The 16,125-nt window shown below is 40.7% G+C and overlaps 1 protein-coding gene across 1 annotated transcript; it reads left to right on the forward strand.

The window, feature by feature from the left end:
* Positions 1–505: 505 nt before the first annotated feature.
* Positions 506–1,429, forward strand: LOC130045710 (olfactory receptor Olfr180-like). Its single transcript, XM_056138552.1, has one exon. The coding sequence runs from the start codon at positions 506–508 to the stop codon at positions 1,427–1,429; it is 924 nt and encodes a 307-aa protein (XP_055994527.1).
* The last annotated feature ends 14,696 nt before the right edge of the window (positions 1,430–16,125 follow it).

Here is a 16,125-nt window from a genome sequence, read left to right on the forward strand (position 1 = left end):
CTCCTTAATCCTAACAATATTCAAAAAATTTAAAAAGATGAATTTAAGATAGATTTCATATGCTATTTTCAAGCACCCACTCAACTGCAAAAACAAAAACTTTTTGCACACTGCAAAATGACATATATACATGTATATTTTTACTTATACAGAACTTAATTAAAAAACAAAAATTATTGCCATTAATTAACAAATTTCAACCAAATATGTCATCCTAGATTTGTACACAATATTTGCAAAAGTTCATTCAGGGAAACCTTTCCTACTTTAAGCATCTGGTCTTAAAATGTGAATACTTTTTGTAATACTGAATTTTACATAGAAGGCTATAAAAGCAATATTTTAGAAGTCTCTTATAGGCTGGGTGCCTATATTCAAGAGACTAAGATCAACTTAAGGAAGCACCTTCATGTATGGTAAAAGGGTTGTGTTATGGATGAAAATTATACTGTACCAATTGCAATCTTTTTTCTCCACAATTGTTATCTCAACAGAGAAGACAGAGATGACCAAGGATAACTTGACAACTGAATTTATCCTCATAGGATTTACGGATCACCCAGAGCTGAAGACCTTTTTGTTTTTAATATTCCTTACCATCTATCTAATCACTATGGTGGGGAATCTTGGCCTAGTGGCACTGATTCTAATTGAGCGTCATCTTCACACGCCAATGTACATCTTTCTGGGCAACCTTGCTCTAATGGATTCCTGTTGCTCCTGTGCCATTACCCCCAAGATGTTAGAGAATTTCTTTTCTAGAGACAGACTGATAACCCTGTATGAATGCATGGCACAATTTTATTTTCTCTGCCTTGCCGAAACTGCAGACTGCTTTCTCCTTGCTGCAATGGCCTATGATCGCTATGTAGCCATCTGTAGCCCACTGCATTATCATACAAAAATGACAAAGAAGCTCTGTATTCAAATGACCACAGGGGCCTATATTGCTGGTCATGTGCATTCCATAATTCATGTAGCATTTCTATTTAGGTTAACTTTCTGTAAGTCTAATCAAATTTATCACTTTTTTTGTGATGTTCTTCCATTATACAGACTCTCTTGTACTGACCCTTATATTAATGAACTAATGATATTTATCTTTTCAGGGTCAGTTCAAACATTCACTATTACAATAGTAGTGATATCTTACCTCTGCATCCTTTTTACTATTTTCAGAATGAAATCCAAACAAGGAAAAGGCAAAGCCTTATCCACTTGTGCTTCCCATTTTGTCTCTGTCTCAATGTTCTATGGTTCTCTTCTATCTATGTACATTCGCCCAAGTTCACTTACAAATGGGGATAACGATATACCCATAGCAATTTTTTATACCCTAATAATTCCTTTATTGAACCCTTTTATTTATAGCCTTAGAAATAAGGAAGTAATAAATGCTATTAAAAAATACATGAAGAAAATGTCTTAATATCTTTAAATAAATATTTTCTGTTTAAAAGTTCATAAAACTTTTTCAAAATTAAGAAGTATTGAGCAAGTCAAAATTGGACACTTTGTAGATAGATAAAACTTTAAAATCCTAAAATATGATGACCTATGAGTAAAGAAGTTCTGCTAAAACTTACTTCAAACTAAGAAGATTCATTGTAGTGCACTAAATAACTCTCTGAAAGTTTCTAATTGTATCAAGATATGATTATTATAATAAGTAACTAATTCAAAGTATAAGTATTTTAAATTTGTAACAAATTCAAAAGATGTTTAAATGTTCCTACATTGTGTATACATATAGGTCACCTCCATTTAATATTGTATCAAGTTATAGAACCAAAGAATAATTGTACAAACGTGTGTCAGAAAGAAATTGTTCATTTACATTTAAATTTTAACTTTACTTATGCTCATCCAAGAGACTGGTTAAAATTGCTCTACATATAATATGTATTCTCTAATCAAAGACATTCTCTTCTTTTACTTTAATTTCTCCAAAATGAATTCCTTGTATAATGATAGAATATGTTTACAATTTTATATTTTTTAATTATGCCAATGGTAATTTGGCATGGGAAACCTCTATGGATTTTCATACTTTTGTGAAATCTTGCCACTTATCTATCATATATAACAATATAGTGCTGAATATACTGACCAAATAAATTTTTTCTGTAAATATTATTACGTATTTCTCGTTAAAAATAGCACTCACCTGTACTGATTCTAAAATAAAATTTTTAATATAAGTCTAACAATAAAAAGAAAAACTGAGTCTGTTTTCTCAGACTCATTTCAATTACAAATGAGCCTAAAGATAGTGAAAACTCTACCTAGATAAAACATATTTACTGATCATGTACATGTACAGATATGAAAGAAAAATAATTTTAAGTCCAAAATATCTACTATGTTCTGTCTTAATTATGTCATATATTAAATATTCTTAGATAGGTATTACTTTTCATGTTTTCCTCAAAATTCTATAACAACATACTAAGAGCTTAGTGAAGTTCAAGTAGGTCATCTGAATTGTTGTAGAATTTGAATTTGATTACAGGGCATCTAGTTCATAAGGAGAAACACAAGTAAATTACACTTTAATTAAAATATGTATATTTGTGGACAAGCAGAAATGATCCAGACTGCAGTCAATATTACTGGAAATCACCATGTGAATGGGAATGAAGAATGAGAGAGGTGACTGTTGGATAAAGTCAGAAAGAGGACAAAACTGTTGGTGAGCATTTGGTGAATGTGGGAACTCTGGATGTGAAGAATAGGGGAAGTAATAGTGGATATTTATGATCTTCAGTGCTATGATGCTAGGGAATCTGAATCTGACAGAGTCATCAGACATGGAAAGCGTCTGTGAAATGAGTACTATGATTGCATTCTTCAGAAAACTGATCTGTCAATTGAGTGAAAACTTGACACAAGTTGAGTTACCTCAATAATTCAGATAATTGATGATGGAAACTGAAACTAAGAATACTCTAGTACTTTTCTTTTAGACTCCAAAAGAAAGATGCACACAGGTAAGAAACTTTCTATAGAAAGAAGTTATAAATTTCGGCTCTTGAATAAAGATATAAGGTCCTGGCATCTCAGGAATATCAGCCCTATTACAATTTAATTTCTATCATTAAAAACTAAATGAGATGTCTGATACATTTGGTCATTTATAGAAAATTTCATGTGAATGGAATTGTTAATATGCAAATTAATATGTAATAATTTTTCTGCTTTTATTTTAAATGACTTAAGGAAAATCATATAGATTTGTCAGCTTTAATTTATTAAATTAAATAATAATAAATAGCATATGTGGTTAGTGATAGATATAGTCACATAAAATGATTTTGTGGTTCTCAATAAAGTTTCTAGATACAAACGAATTAGAGGTTTTATTCCAGTCTGTCATCTAATTTTCACTTATGTCAGCATCAGCAACTGTCAGTATCAACCAGTATAACATGTCTGTATCAATTCTTGTGATTATTATCATTTTTCATGGACTTTGAAACAAGATATGTGAGTTCTTCTACTTTTTTTTTCTTATTTAAGATTGACATTCTGAACTTCTGTCAATTTAGAATACTTTGTCAGTTTCTGCAAAGAATCAAGTTGAGATTTCGGTAGGGATTTCCTTGCATCTGTAAACAAATTTTTGGTGCATTGTCAATTTAACACTTGATCTTAGCCAAAAGGCTGAGAAGAGATCGACAAGCTACCGAGAGTATCTTGCCTGCACAGCAAAGCCTGGCAAGCTCTCCGTGCTGTATTCGATATGCCAAACACAGTAACAAGTCTCACAATGTTACTTGGCCTGCTCAAGCAAATCGATGAACAACGGGAAGACAGTGACAGTGTCTATTTAACGATATTAATTCTTTTAAGTCATCTATAAACCAGAGATGCACTCTAGCATTGAGTCATATCCTTGGCCATCATTATTTAATAAATGTTAATCCAAACATGCATGAAATAAACCCATATGGTTATGATGTACAACTGTTTCTATGTCTTGCTGAATTTGGTTTACTCAAGGATTTTGCATGTAAATATTCTCACACATATTGAGATATATGTGTATATATGTTTTTGTTATTGTAAATAACTTAGCTCTCTTTAATACAAAGCATTAACTGCTTCTGTATTCATAATATTTTAGTTGTAAAAAATTGGTGCTCCAGGGGATTGCCCTGCCACAGAGACGGGGGGATGGGGGGATGGGGGTGGGAGGGATATTATCCATGGTGGTGGAAAATGGGCACTGGTGGAGGGATGGGTATCTGATCATTGTATAATTGAAACCAAAGCACAAAAAATTGTAAATCTACAACTTTAAAAAAAATAAAATAAAATAAAGGGGAAAAAAATTGGTGCTCTTTTTCATTTAGTAGAATTTACCAATGAAACCCTCTTGGTTTGGGATTTTGCTTGGGTAGTTTCGTTTTTAAAAATAGGGACCACTTTGGCTGAGCTCTGGGTGCCCAAGACTTCTTGTCATATAGAGCAGTTGGTGAGAGCCTGATTGCTTTGTGCTCAGGCCCAGAAATGCAGTTTTGCTTGGGATACACCAGCTCCGAGGCCATGGTGCTCAGGGGCTCTGAGGAAGCAACAGTGATGCTCTGGAGGCCAGGCTGTGCCAACAACCCACATCGAGTCTCTCTTAAGCTAATCATGTGCTGAAATTGAGCCATCTCCCTGAACTGTGGTAGTTTTTTTTTTTTTTTTTGCTTTTCGGGTCACACCGGGCGATGCTCAGGGGTTACTCCTGGCTCATGCACTCAGGAATTGCTCCTGGCGGTGCTCAGGGGACCATATGGGGTGCTGGGAATTGAACCTGTGTGGGCCATGTTGGCTGCATGCAAGGCTAACGTCCTACCCGCTGTGCTATAGCTCCAGCCTCCCAGTGTGGTAGTTTTTAGTGTGGTTAGAGCCTCCCTAGTGTTGTTTGGGGTCCCAGGACAGATGCATCTGGCACAGGAATGTGTCCTTGACAGTTTTGATGCTCCGGCCTAGCATTAATGGATTTACTAGGATTCAGCAGCATTGACTTGACCCCTCCCTGTGGTCCTCAGGGACCATCATACATACAAGGTGTTCCTCAGCAGGTCACACTGATGCAGTGGAAGTGAAAGGGAGAAGTAACAGGGGAAATAGTTCAACTGTCCAGGTGTTTCAAATCTCTCCTGCCAAAAAAATGTATCCAGTCAAAATAAATAATCGGATGGTTTCAGGAGTGGGAGGGTTGATGTCAGCAAATAAAAGACTGCCCCAAGCCACACAAGCATTATTTGCTCCCCCACTTCACCTCTGCCCAGACAGATTTCAGGACAGCAGGATTCTCACTCCTGTGCATTAACCATGGTTGGAGACTAAAGAAAACTAAAGGAACAGGGAACTGCTGGGACAGAGTCCAAGAGAGGCCCAGTGATAGGTCACAGAGCATCAATCCACAAAACAACACAACAAAGGGACACAGGTGAGAGGGTTCTAGCTGTAGATTTTAGACTAGGGAAAGCATACACTGAATAGAGAACAGCATTGTACACTAGAGGTGAGCAGATGGTGGGCGACAGGATTTAGGACATACACTGGTCCAAGCATCGCAAAACAGAACAAGTGATGTTGTATATGAATAAAAAGGGAGGCCTGGACACTGGGGACAGACTCAGACTCATCAGCCTAAGCTCAACAATAAACCTTAACTTCTTAAGCATATTCTTAGTTATATATGGAAATCTTTCATACAACTCTCAAGAACCCACAAGCTTAGTGATAAACGCACTTTCTCACTAACAATATGGTGATGGGAGGTCGATGGAGTAATGAATTCAGAACCTACTCTGTGCAAGGCATGTTCTCCTCACCCTTTGAGGTATTTCCATGATCCACTTTAGGAGTTTATATTTTTTTAACCACTTATTTGTTTTGATTGTGAGACTTGTTACTGTGGGCCCGCTCAAGCAAATCGATGAACAATGGGAGGACAGTGACAGTGACTTGTTATGATACATTAAGATTTTCTATTTCTTATTTAATACCTTTTGTTTGTGTGTTTTTAGACCATACCTGGAGGTGCACAGGACTTACACCTGGCTCTGTGTTCAGGGATCATCCATGATGGTGCTCAAGAGACCATATGTAGTTTCAGGGATTGAACTCAGAGCTTTGTGCATGCTAGGTCAGCTACCTCCATACCTCACAGGCAATGATCTTCCTTTCCGGGAATTATACTTTACTATTTTTTTTTACATCAAAGAGCAAGAACACTCAGTTTTTGTGCTCTTTATTGTCAAGTTTGGCTTCTGGGTTCACTGCGAATCCACCAACAGTTCGGCTGAAGGAGCTCATCCCTTTCCATCCCCTCACCCAGGATAACCCTAACGTATCACAGCAGTGAAACAAAGCAGGAACACACTAATCAGGAGAGCCATGGCTGGGGCCATGCATTGGGTGATTGGTCATGGAAAATTTACTCTGGTGGAGGGACAGGTGTTCGATCATTGTATGACTGAAACTCAAACATGAAAGTTTTGCAACTGTAGCTCATAGTGATTCAATAAAATAAATTAATAAGAGAAAAAGGAAGGAAGAGAGGAAAGAAGGAAGGGAGGGAGGGAGGGAGGGAGGGAGGAAGAAAGAAAGAAAGAAAGAAAGAAAGAAAGAAAGAAAGAAAGAAAGAAAGAAAGAAAGGGACTTGAAACCAAGTAGACAGGGCAACCCAGGGGCTTCATCTCCTGAGAGTGTTTCAGCTCATCAGTAAAGAGTCACCAGGACCAGTTGTCACATTCGCCAGTATCAGTCAAGTTCATTAGAGTTCTGCAGTCCAGAGGCATCAAGAGGACAATGGAGAGACAAGGGATTTGAGGGATCCCTCGTCCAGGGGTTGGTCTGTTTCCACTTCCAATATCACAGAGTTCCACCACGTTTATGTCATAATTCTGTGACTCCATAAGCTCGACCTTCTTCCTACCGAAGAGCCAGTACCCGGTGCTGGCCCCGCCAGGATGGGCAGGGCGAGGAAGGCATGGTAAGACATTGCAATCAGCATCAGCAGGTAGCTCAGCACCACCTGGAGCACATGCAGTATTGTCTGCAGGAAATGACCAACACTCAGCAGCTGCTGCCAGATGTCTTGGGGCATCTCTGTGCTGTGCGGCAGGTTCCATCTGATCTTGAGAAAGGCAAGGACTGGGGACAGAGATCCTGGTGGGCTCTCTTGAGTGCTAGGTAGCAAAATAACAGCCATGAAAATTTACCTGGCTAGCAAAATAACAGCCATGAAAATCAGGACCATAGATGCAACCGAGTCCATCACCAGCCCTGCAAACAGCAGGTTCTTGTAGCCAAAGTAAAAGATCATGGCATTGTCATTGATATTTCTAAGCTGCTGCTGTGGGAGTGGGGCTTTGAGGTGACCGGGGACTGGTGAGGAGGCGCCAAGGCACTAGTGTGGCCATTGACACTAATTTCTGCATTATGGTGTGAATGAACCATTGCCCCTGGAAAAAGATGCATCATAGAAGATCTGGAAAGAAGATGGAGTCCAAAATTGGAGCTTCTTCTCTGAGTCTCGGAAGACACCAGACATTCTACTTTTCTTTTTTTTTCTTTTTTTTTTTATTAGTGAAACACCATGAGGTACAGTTGTAGACTTACAAGTTGTTGTGCTTGGGTTTCAGTTGTACAATGATCGAGTACCCATCCCACCATCAGTGCCCATTCTCCACCCCAACCAATTCCAGTATCCCTCCCACCCACCCATACCCCATCCCACCCTGCCTCTGTGTCAGGGCACTCCCTTTTGTTCTATCTCTCCTTTTGGGTGCTGTGGTCTGCAGAAGAGACATTGGGTGGCAATCATGTTCGGTCCATAGATTACTTTCAGCAGGCATCTCCCATCCGGGGGAAGATCTTCCTGGCACCCTTTATTTGATACTCCCTTTTCTATCTGAGCTGCCTTTACCCCTAGAGTACGTGGCTGGCCTCTAAGCCATAGAGTGAACAACCTGGTATTTATCACAGCTCTTCTCAGGTGTTAGTCTCTTGTTTTGTTACTTTATGTTACCCAGATGAATGCAATCTTTCTATGTCTGTGCCTCTCTTTCTGACTCATTTTGCTTAGCATAATATTTTCAATGTAGCACCACTTGTTTGTAAATTTCATGACTTCATTTTTTCTAACTGCTACATAGTACTCCATTGTGTAGATGTACCAAAGTTTCTTTAGCCAGTCATCTGTCCTAGGGCACTCAGGTTTTTTCCATATGCTAGCTATTGTAAACAGTGCTGCAATGAACAAACAAGTGCAGATGCCACTTCGACTATACTTTTTGGCCTCTCCAGGATATATTCCCAGGAGTGGTATTGCTGGGTCAAATGGGAGCTCAATTTCTAATTTTTTGAGAGTCGTCCATACTGTTTTCCAAAAGGGTTGAACCAGTTGGCATTCCCACCAGCAGTGAAGGAGGGTCCCTTTCTTGCCACATCCGCGCCAACACAGGTTGCTTTTGTTCGTTTGAATGTGGGCCAGTCTCTGTGGTGTGAAATAATATCTCATTGTTGTTTTGATCTGCATCTCCCTGATGATTAATGATGTAGAGCATTTTCTCATGTGCCTTTTAGCCATTCGGATTTCTTCTTTGAGAAAGTCTCTGTTCATTTCGTTGCCCCACTTTTTGATGGGGTTGCATACTTTCTTCTGGTGGAGTTCAACCAGTACTTTGTATATCCTTGATATCAGCCCCTTGTCGGATGTGTATTCGGCGAATATCCTTTCCCATTCTGTGGACTGTCTTTGTATTTTGTTCACTGTTTCTTTTGAGGTGCAGAAGCTTCTTAGTTTAGATAGTCCCATTTGTCTATCTCTGTTTTCACTTGCTTGGCCAGTGGCGTGACATCTTTGAAGATACCATTAGCTTCAATGTCATGGAGGGTTTTGCCAACTTTGTCTTCAATGTACCTTATGGATTCTGGTCTGATGTTGAGGTCTTTGATCCATTTTGATCTTACTTTTGTACATGGTGTTAGGCAGATATTTAAGCCCAGTTTTTTGCATGTAATCGTCCAGTTTTGCCAGCACCATTTGTTAAAAAGGCTTTCCTTACTCCACTTCGCATTTCTTGCCCCTTTATCAAATATTAGATGATCATACATTTGAAGGGAGATGTCAGTATATTCAACCTTGTTCCATAGGTCTGAAGCTCTACCTTTGTTCCAGTATCATGCTGTTTTAGTTATTACTGCTTTGTAGTAGAGTTCGAGGTTCGGGAGGTTAATTCCTCCCATTTTCTTTTTCCCAAGAACTACTTTAGGTATTTGAGGGATCTTATTGTTCCATATAAATTTCAGGAGTGTTTGCTGCATTTCTTTGAAGAATGTCATGGGTATCCTAATAGGGATCGCATTGAATTTGTACAGTGCTTTGGGAAGTATTGCCCTTTTGACAATATTAATTCTCTCAATCCATGAGCAGGGGATATTTTTCCATTTCCTTGCGTCCTCTTTTATTTCAAGAAGGAGTGTTTTGTCGTTTTCTTTGTACAGGTCCTTTACTTCCTTATTTAAACTAATTCCTAGGTAGTTGATTTTCTGGCGTACAATTGTAAATGGGATTGTTTTCTTCATGTCATTTTCTTCTCTCTCACTATTTGTGTATAGGAAAGTCATGGACTTTTGGGTATTGATTTTATAGCCTGCAACTTTACTATACAAGTCTATCGTTTCTAGGAGTTTCTTGGTAGAGGTTTTAGGGTTCTCTAAGTATAGTATCATATCATCTGCAAATAGTGAGAGCTTGATTTCTTCCTTTCCTACTTGGATGCCCTTAATATCTTTTTCTTGCCTAATCGCTATTGCAAGTACTTCCAGTACTATATTGAACAGTAGTGGAGAGAGTGGGCATCCTTCTCTCTTCCCTGATCTTAGGGAGAAGGCTCTCAGTTTTTCCCCATTGAGGATGATGCTTGCTGTAGGCTTGTGGTAGATGGCTTTAAGTATATTGAGGAAAGTTCCCTCTATCGCCATTTTGGCAAGGGTTTTCATCATAAACGGGTGCTGGATCTTGTCAAATGCTTTCTCTGCATCTATTGATATGATCATATGATTTTTATCTTTTCTTTTGTTAATATGATGGATTAAGTTGATTGATTTCCGAATGTTAAACCATCCTTGCATCCCCGGGATGAATCCCACTTGGTCATGGTGTATGATCTTTTTGATGAGGTGTTGAATTCTACATGCTAGTATTTTGTTGAGAATCTTTGCATCCGTGTTCAACAGGGATATCGGCCTGTAGTTTTCTTTTCTCGTGGTGTCTTTGTTTCCTTTTGGTATTAGAGAGAGATGGGCTTCATAGAAACCGTTTGGGAGAGTTTCTGTTTTTTCAATTTCCTGGAAAAGCTTGAGAAGGAGTGGCAGTCGGTCCTCTTTAAATGTTTGGAAAAATTCGCTAGTGAATCCATCTGGACCTGGGCTTTTGTTTTGGGGAAGACTTTTAATTACAGTTTCAATTACCTTAATGTTAGTAGGTCTATTCAAATATTCCATATCTTCTTGACTCAGCTTTGGGAGATTATAGGAATCCAGGAATTTATCCATTTCTTCTAGATTCTCTTGTTTCATGGCATACAGACTTTCAAAGTAGTCTTTGATGATCTTTTGAATTTCTTTGGTTTCTGTTGTGATATCCCCATTCTTATTTCTGATTTGGTTTATTAGAGTTTTCTCTCTCTGTTTCTTTGTGAGTGTTGCTAGTGGTTTATCTATATTATTTATTTTCTCGAAGAACCAGCTCTTGGTTTCATTGATCTTTCGGATTGTTTCTTTCGTTTCCATGTCATTGATTTCTGCTCTAAGTTTTATGATCTCTTTTATTCTGCCCGATTTGGGCTCCTTCTGTTGATCCTTTTCTAAGATGTTGAGCTGTGAAGTCAAGTTGCTTATGTACATCCTATCTCCCATCCTGAGATATGTTTGCAGGGCTATAAATTTTCCCCTTAATACAACTTTAGCTGCATCCCATAAATTCTGGTAGCTCGTGTCTTCATTCTCATTTGTTTCCACATATCTTTTTATTTTGTCCTTGACTTCCTTCCTGACCTACTCGTTGTTCAGCAGTGACTTGTTTAGTTTCCAGGTGTTTGATTTGGTTCTCCGTGTCTCTGTGTCTCCGTGTCTCCGTGTCACTTCTCTCCTTAGTGCATCATGGTCTGAAAAGATTTTTGATGCTATTTCAGTTTTCCTGATTCTATTAAGGTATCTTTTGTGGCCTAGCACATGGTCTATTTTTGAAAATGTTCTGTGCGCACTGGAGAAGAATGTGTATTCTTTCTTTTTGGAGTGTAAAGCCCTGTATAGGTCTTCAAGTGCTTTCTCTTCTATTTCTTCATTCAAAGCCAATGTTTCCTTGCTGAGTTTTGTTCTTGTTGATCGATCCTGAGGTGATAATGCGATGTTGAAGTCTCCAACTACTATTGTATTGCTAGCAATGTTCTCCTTAAAATCTGTTAGCAGTTGTTTTAAGTATCTAGCTGTTCCTTCATTAGGTGCGTATATCTTTAAGAGTGTGATTTCTTCCTGTTATACATATCCCTTGATGAAGAGAAAATGGCCTTCACTGTCCCTTCTAATCTTTTTCAGCCTGAAATTAATGTTTTTGGATACTAGTATGGCCACCTCAGCTTTTTTGAGGGAGCTGTTTGCATGCAGGACTGTTTTCCATCCTTTAACTTTGAATCTGTGTTTGCTCTGATTGTTTAGATGAGTTTCTTGTAGACAGCAGAATGTTGGTTTCAGTTTCTGGATCCATTTTGCCACTCTGTGTCTCTTGGTAGGTGCATTTAAACCATTGACATTAAGGGAGATTATTGTCATGGTGTTTTGTGCCATCTTTCTGTAGGAGTTGGTTGTGTTTATACGTGTTTTCCTTCTTATCTTACAGGAGTCCCTTTAGTCCTTCTTTTAGATTTTGTTTTGAGTCTATGAAGTTCCTGAGCTGTTGTTCATCTACAAAGTGGTGTATCCTTCCATCGAATTTGAGTGAGAGTTTAGCTGGATAGAGTATTCTTGGTGAGGCATTCATTTCATTGATTTTTTTCACTATATCCTACCATTGCCTTGGAGGGTTTCCTCCGATGGGTCTGCTGTGAATCTAAGGGATGCTCCTTTGTATGTCATTTCCTTCTTTGACCTTGCTGCTTGTAATATTGTGTTTCTGTCCACAGCATCCATTGTTCTGACTATGATATGCCTTGGGGTGTTTTTTCTGGGGTCTCTTTTAGCTGGTACCCTTCTGGTTCCTTGGATCTGGATGTCTGTCTTCCTTAACTCTGGGAACTTTTCAGCAATGATTTCTTTGACTGTAGCCTTCTCACTGGGGTTGTCTCCCTGTCCTTCTGGTATGCCAATGATTCTAATGTTGTTCATCTTGGCGTCATCCCCTAGGTCTATGATTCTCCTTAGAGCCATTTTGAGGTCTTTTCCTATTGCATGTTGTTCCCTATGGGATTTCTGTTGCTCATCTTCAAGCTTGCTGACCCTCTCTTCAGCTACACTTATCCTATTGCTAAGGGCACTTACTGACTTTTTGATTTCATCTACTGAATCTTTTATTTGTGTCACTTCTTTCTGTAGCTTTTTTATTTCTGCTCTCATTTCTTCCTGTATTTTCTCGACTATCTGTTCTATTGTTTCTTTCATTTCTTCTTTTAGTTTTCTGGATATCTCTATTCCTTTGATTCTTTGAGTAGATCCTTGAACACCCTCTGCATTTGATCCTGGAATTCTTTATCGAAGAGAGCATACCTGTGGAGAACCTCGGTTAAGGATTCGGGATTCTTTTCTTCGTGTTCTCTTTATAGTGGAGATTTGTGCTGTTTCTTCATGTTGTTTTGTTTGCCTAGAGGTAGAACCCTGAAATCACAGGTACTGTTCCCTCTTATGCTGGGAAAGGATTTTGGATAAGGTTGGTCGATGGTACCCACCCTTCTACCTTTCTGAGTCCGACCTTCTTCTCAATCAGGCGTTATTCTTTGTTTTATAACCGACATTGAGTGAAACTTTGGAGGAGGTGCTTTTTAGTACTGAGCTTATACAGCTCATTTCAAACAGGTCTTTTGTTAGAAATGGAGTAGGCGAGTGGAATGTTATTGTATTGTAGTACAGATGGTCAGAAATTTTTGTTCGGTGTTAGGTGACAAGGTGTGGGATGAAAGTCCTGAGTGCTCAGAGTGGGAAATACAACTGCGGGGGGCCACGCCCACTTTGGGTGGCCACGCCCCTTTGTAGTGTCCACGCCCCTAGCCCGTCCCAGGGTCAGTCCCATCTAGGATCCTGGAATGGATTAGGGGCGGTGGACAATCCCACGGAGCTGGAGCTGCGGCCTGTGTCCCCCCGCTGGGGTACGGCAGAAAAGGCACCGGCTGGGGGGGGAGGAGCGGCTCCCGGCTTGGGCTCTCCCTACCCACCTGGAGAGGAGGGGCTGATTAGGTGATGGACTGTCCCACGGAGCTGGAGCTGTGGCGGGTGTACCCCCGCTGGGGTTCCACAGGAAAAGGCCAACATTATTACTTTTTTTAAAATTTATTTATTTATTTATTTATTGAATCACCGTGGGAAAGGTTACAAAGCTTTCAGGTTTAGGTCTCAGTCATGCAAATATCAAACACATTTCCCTTTACCAATACTTACTTTTTACCATGAAGAACCCCAATAAAACCCCACCCCCCACCCCTCCCAGTCCCTGTGGGGCAGATGAATTCTAGTTAACACTCTGTCTGCTTTGATTAGATTCATTGTTTCAATAAAAGATTCACCACTATTATTTAGAGTTTACCCCCCCCCCCAAATCAGACATGCTGAAAAGCATTGTGAAGTGATTTGCTTTCTACAGCTGGGTTCAAGAATTAAATGCTGGTTTTGGATTTCGGCTATTTTACTTATTGACCCTGGAAGTATTTCTACTGAAAGTCAGATAGTTAAGAAATTGGTTTCTGTGCTCTGGAGTCGTGGCCGTGCTGGAGAGTCGCTAGTGGGGGGCAACTGGTGGCCTCGGTAGGGCGTGAAGGGCGGACCGAAATGCCCCCCTTCCCATGAGGTTTTAGTCGCCCCCACTCCCCCGGCTCATACCTGCTGTCCACAAGGCTCCCATGTGGCCGCCATCTTTCTTTCCAGAGAGGAGAAGGTGACTGGGGCAACACCCTTTCCCCTCCGGACAGACATGATGGCCTGGATTAACGCATAGTCCTTTCACTTTTCTGCTCCAAGCTGCCGGGTTCTGCATTAAGTCCTTGTGCTTCTGGGGCCGAGGCTGTGCTGGAGAGCCGCTCGCGGGGGGCAACTGGTGACCTCGGTAGGGCGTGAAGGACGGACTGGAACGCCCCCCTTCCCATGAGGTTTTAGTCGCCCCCACTCCCCCGGCTCATACCTGCTGTCCACAAGGCTCCCATGTGGCTGCCATCTTTCTTTCCAGAGGGAGGAGGGCAGAAGGGACCAACACCCTTTCCCCTCCGGGCAGACATGAGGGCCTGGATTAACGCATAGTCCTTTCACTTTTCTGCTCCAAGCTGCTGGGTTCTGCATTAAGTCCTTGTGCTTCTGGGGCTGTGGCCGTGCTGGAGAGCCACTCGTGGGGGGCAACTGGTGACCTCAGTAGGGCGTGAAGGACGGACCGGAACGCCCCCCTACCCATGAGGTTTTAGTCGCCCCCCACACCCCCGGCTCATGCCTGCTGTCCACAAGGCTCTCATGTGACCGCCATCTTTCTTTCCAGAGAGGAGAGGGTGAATGGGGCAACACCCTTTCCCCTCCAGCAGACTTGATGGCCTGAATTAACACATAGTCCGTTCACTTTTCTGCTCCAAGCTTCTGGGTTCTGCATTAAATCCTTGTGTTTCTGGGGCTGTGGCCGTGCTGGAGAGCCACTCGTGGGGGGCAACTGGTGGCCTCGGTAGGGCGTGAAGGATGGACCGGAACGCCCCCCTTCCCATGAGGTTTTAGTCGCCCCCACTCCCCCGACTCATACCTGCTGTCCACAAGGCCCCCATGCGGCCGCCATCCTTCTTTCCAAAGAAGAGAGGGCGAATGGGGCAACACCTTTTCCCCTCCGGACAGACATGATGGCCAGGATTAATGCATAGTCCGTTCACTTTTCTGCTCCAAGCTGCTGGGTTATGCATTAAGTCCTTGTGTTTCTGGGCTGTGGCTGTGCTCCAAACTTAACTATGATTTTCAGAGAGAAACGTTGGGTGGCTTACTTCCCATGGTTCACTTTGTATATAGAGAGATGTCGCGCGGCCGCATAAGCGGCCACGCGGTTTTGAGGAAAAGTCCTAGTTCCCGCATACTCGAGTTGTGCTTGTAGAGGCTTCTGGTCACCGGGGTTCCATCTGGGGGAGCCGGGATGCGGTACCTACTCCATCTGGGAATTCCCGATGATGTCGGCACTTTTTGGAACCTGTTTTTTTTTTTTTCTCCGGGATCTGTGGTTCCCGCCCTCCATGTGGTCCTTCTCTTCGGCTGAATGCTGTAAAGATGGCCAACATTATTACTTTTCAAATAAAATGTTTCCATTTGGTTATCTTTTAAACATTCTATGCACTTATTGGTAAGCTTTATTTCATGAAATATTATCAGGGCCTGAGTAATAGTGAACATAATGTGGTGTATTTTTTACAATTTTTTTCACTTATAATTACTAGAATGAAAAAACTTTTACTAATTTGGAAGTGCCAGTCACATACATCTTAATTTATTATTACTACAAACCACTCAAATTATTTTAATTGATACTATGAAAAATTCTTCAATTTAAAATGACTTTTTATTAAGAAACGCTGATTTAAAACTTATTTATAGTTCAGTGTTAGACATACTGTAACACCAGTCTCACCTCCAGTGTCAACTTCCTTCCACACATGGCCCCAGGTTGCCTCACATCTTACCCCTACCCCTCATCCTGCTTCCTTGACAAACACATTTTTATGTTTGGTCATTATAGTTCAGATCCCATGCTTTCTGGGTTTTGGCTCTGTGGTTTGGATACATAATAATGCCACTCCTCGCCACCACCAATTTACCCAAGTCCTTGATGAGCTACAATCTTACCCCATTACTTCCCATCTGGTTCTTCTTGCCACCTCCCTCAATTTCTTTTCCTCTCTG

The sequence above is a fragment of the Sorex fumeus genome, unplaced genomic scaffold (genome assembly GCF_029834395.1).
Source record: "Sorex fumeus unplaced genomic scaffold, SorFum_2.1 ptg000129l, whole genome shotgun sequence".
NCBI lineage: Eukaryota > Metazoa > Chordata > Mammalia > Eulipotyphla > Soricidae > Sorex > Sorex fumeus.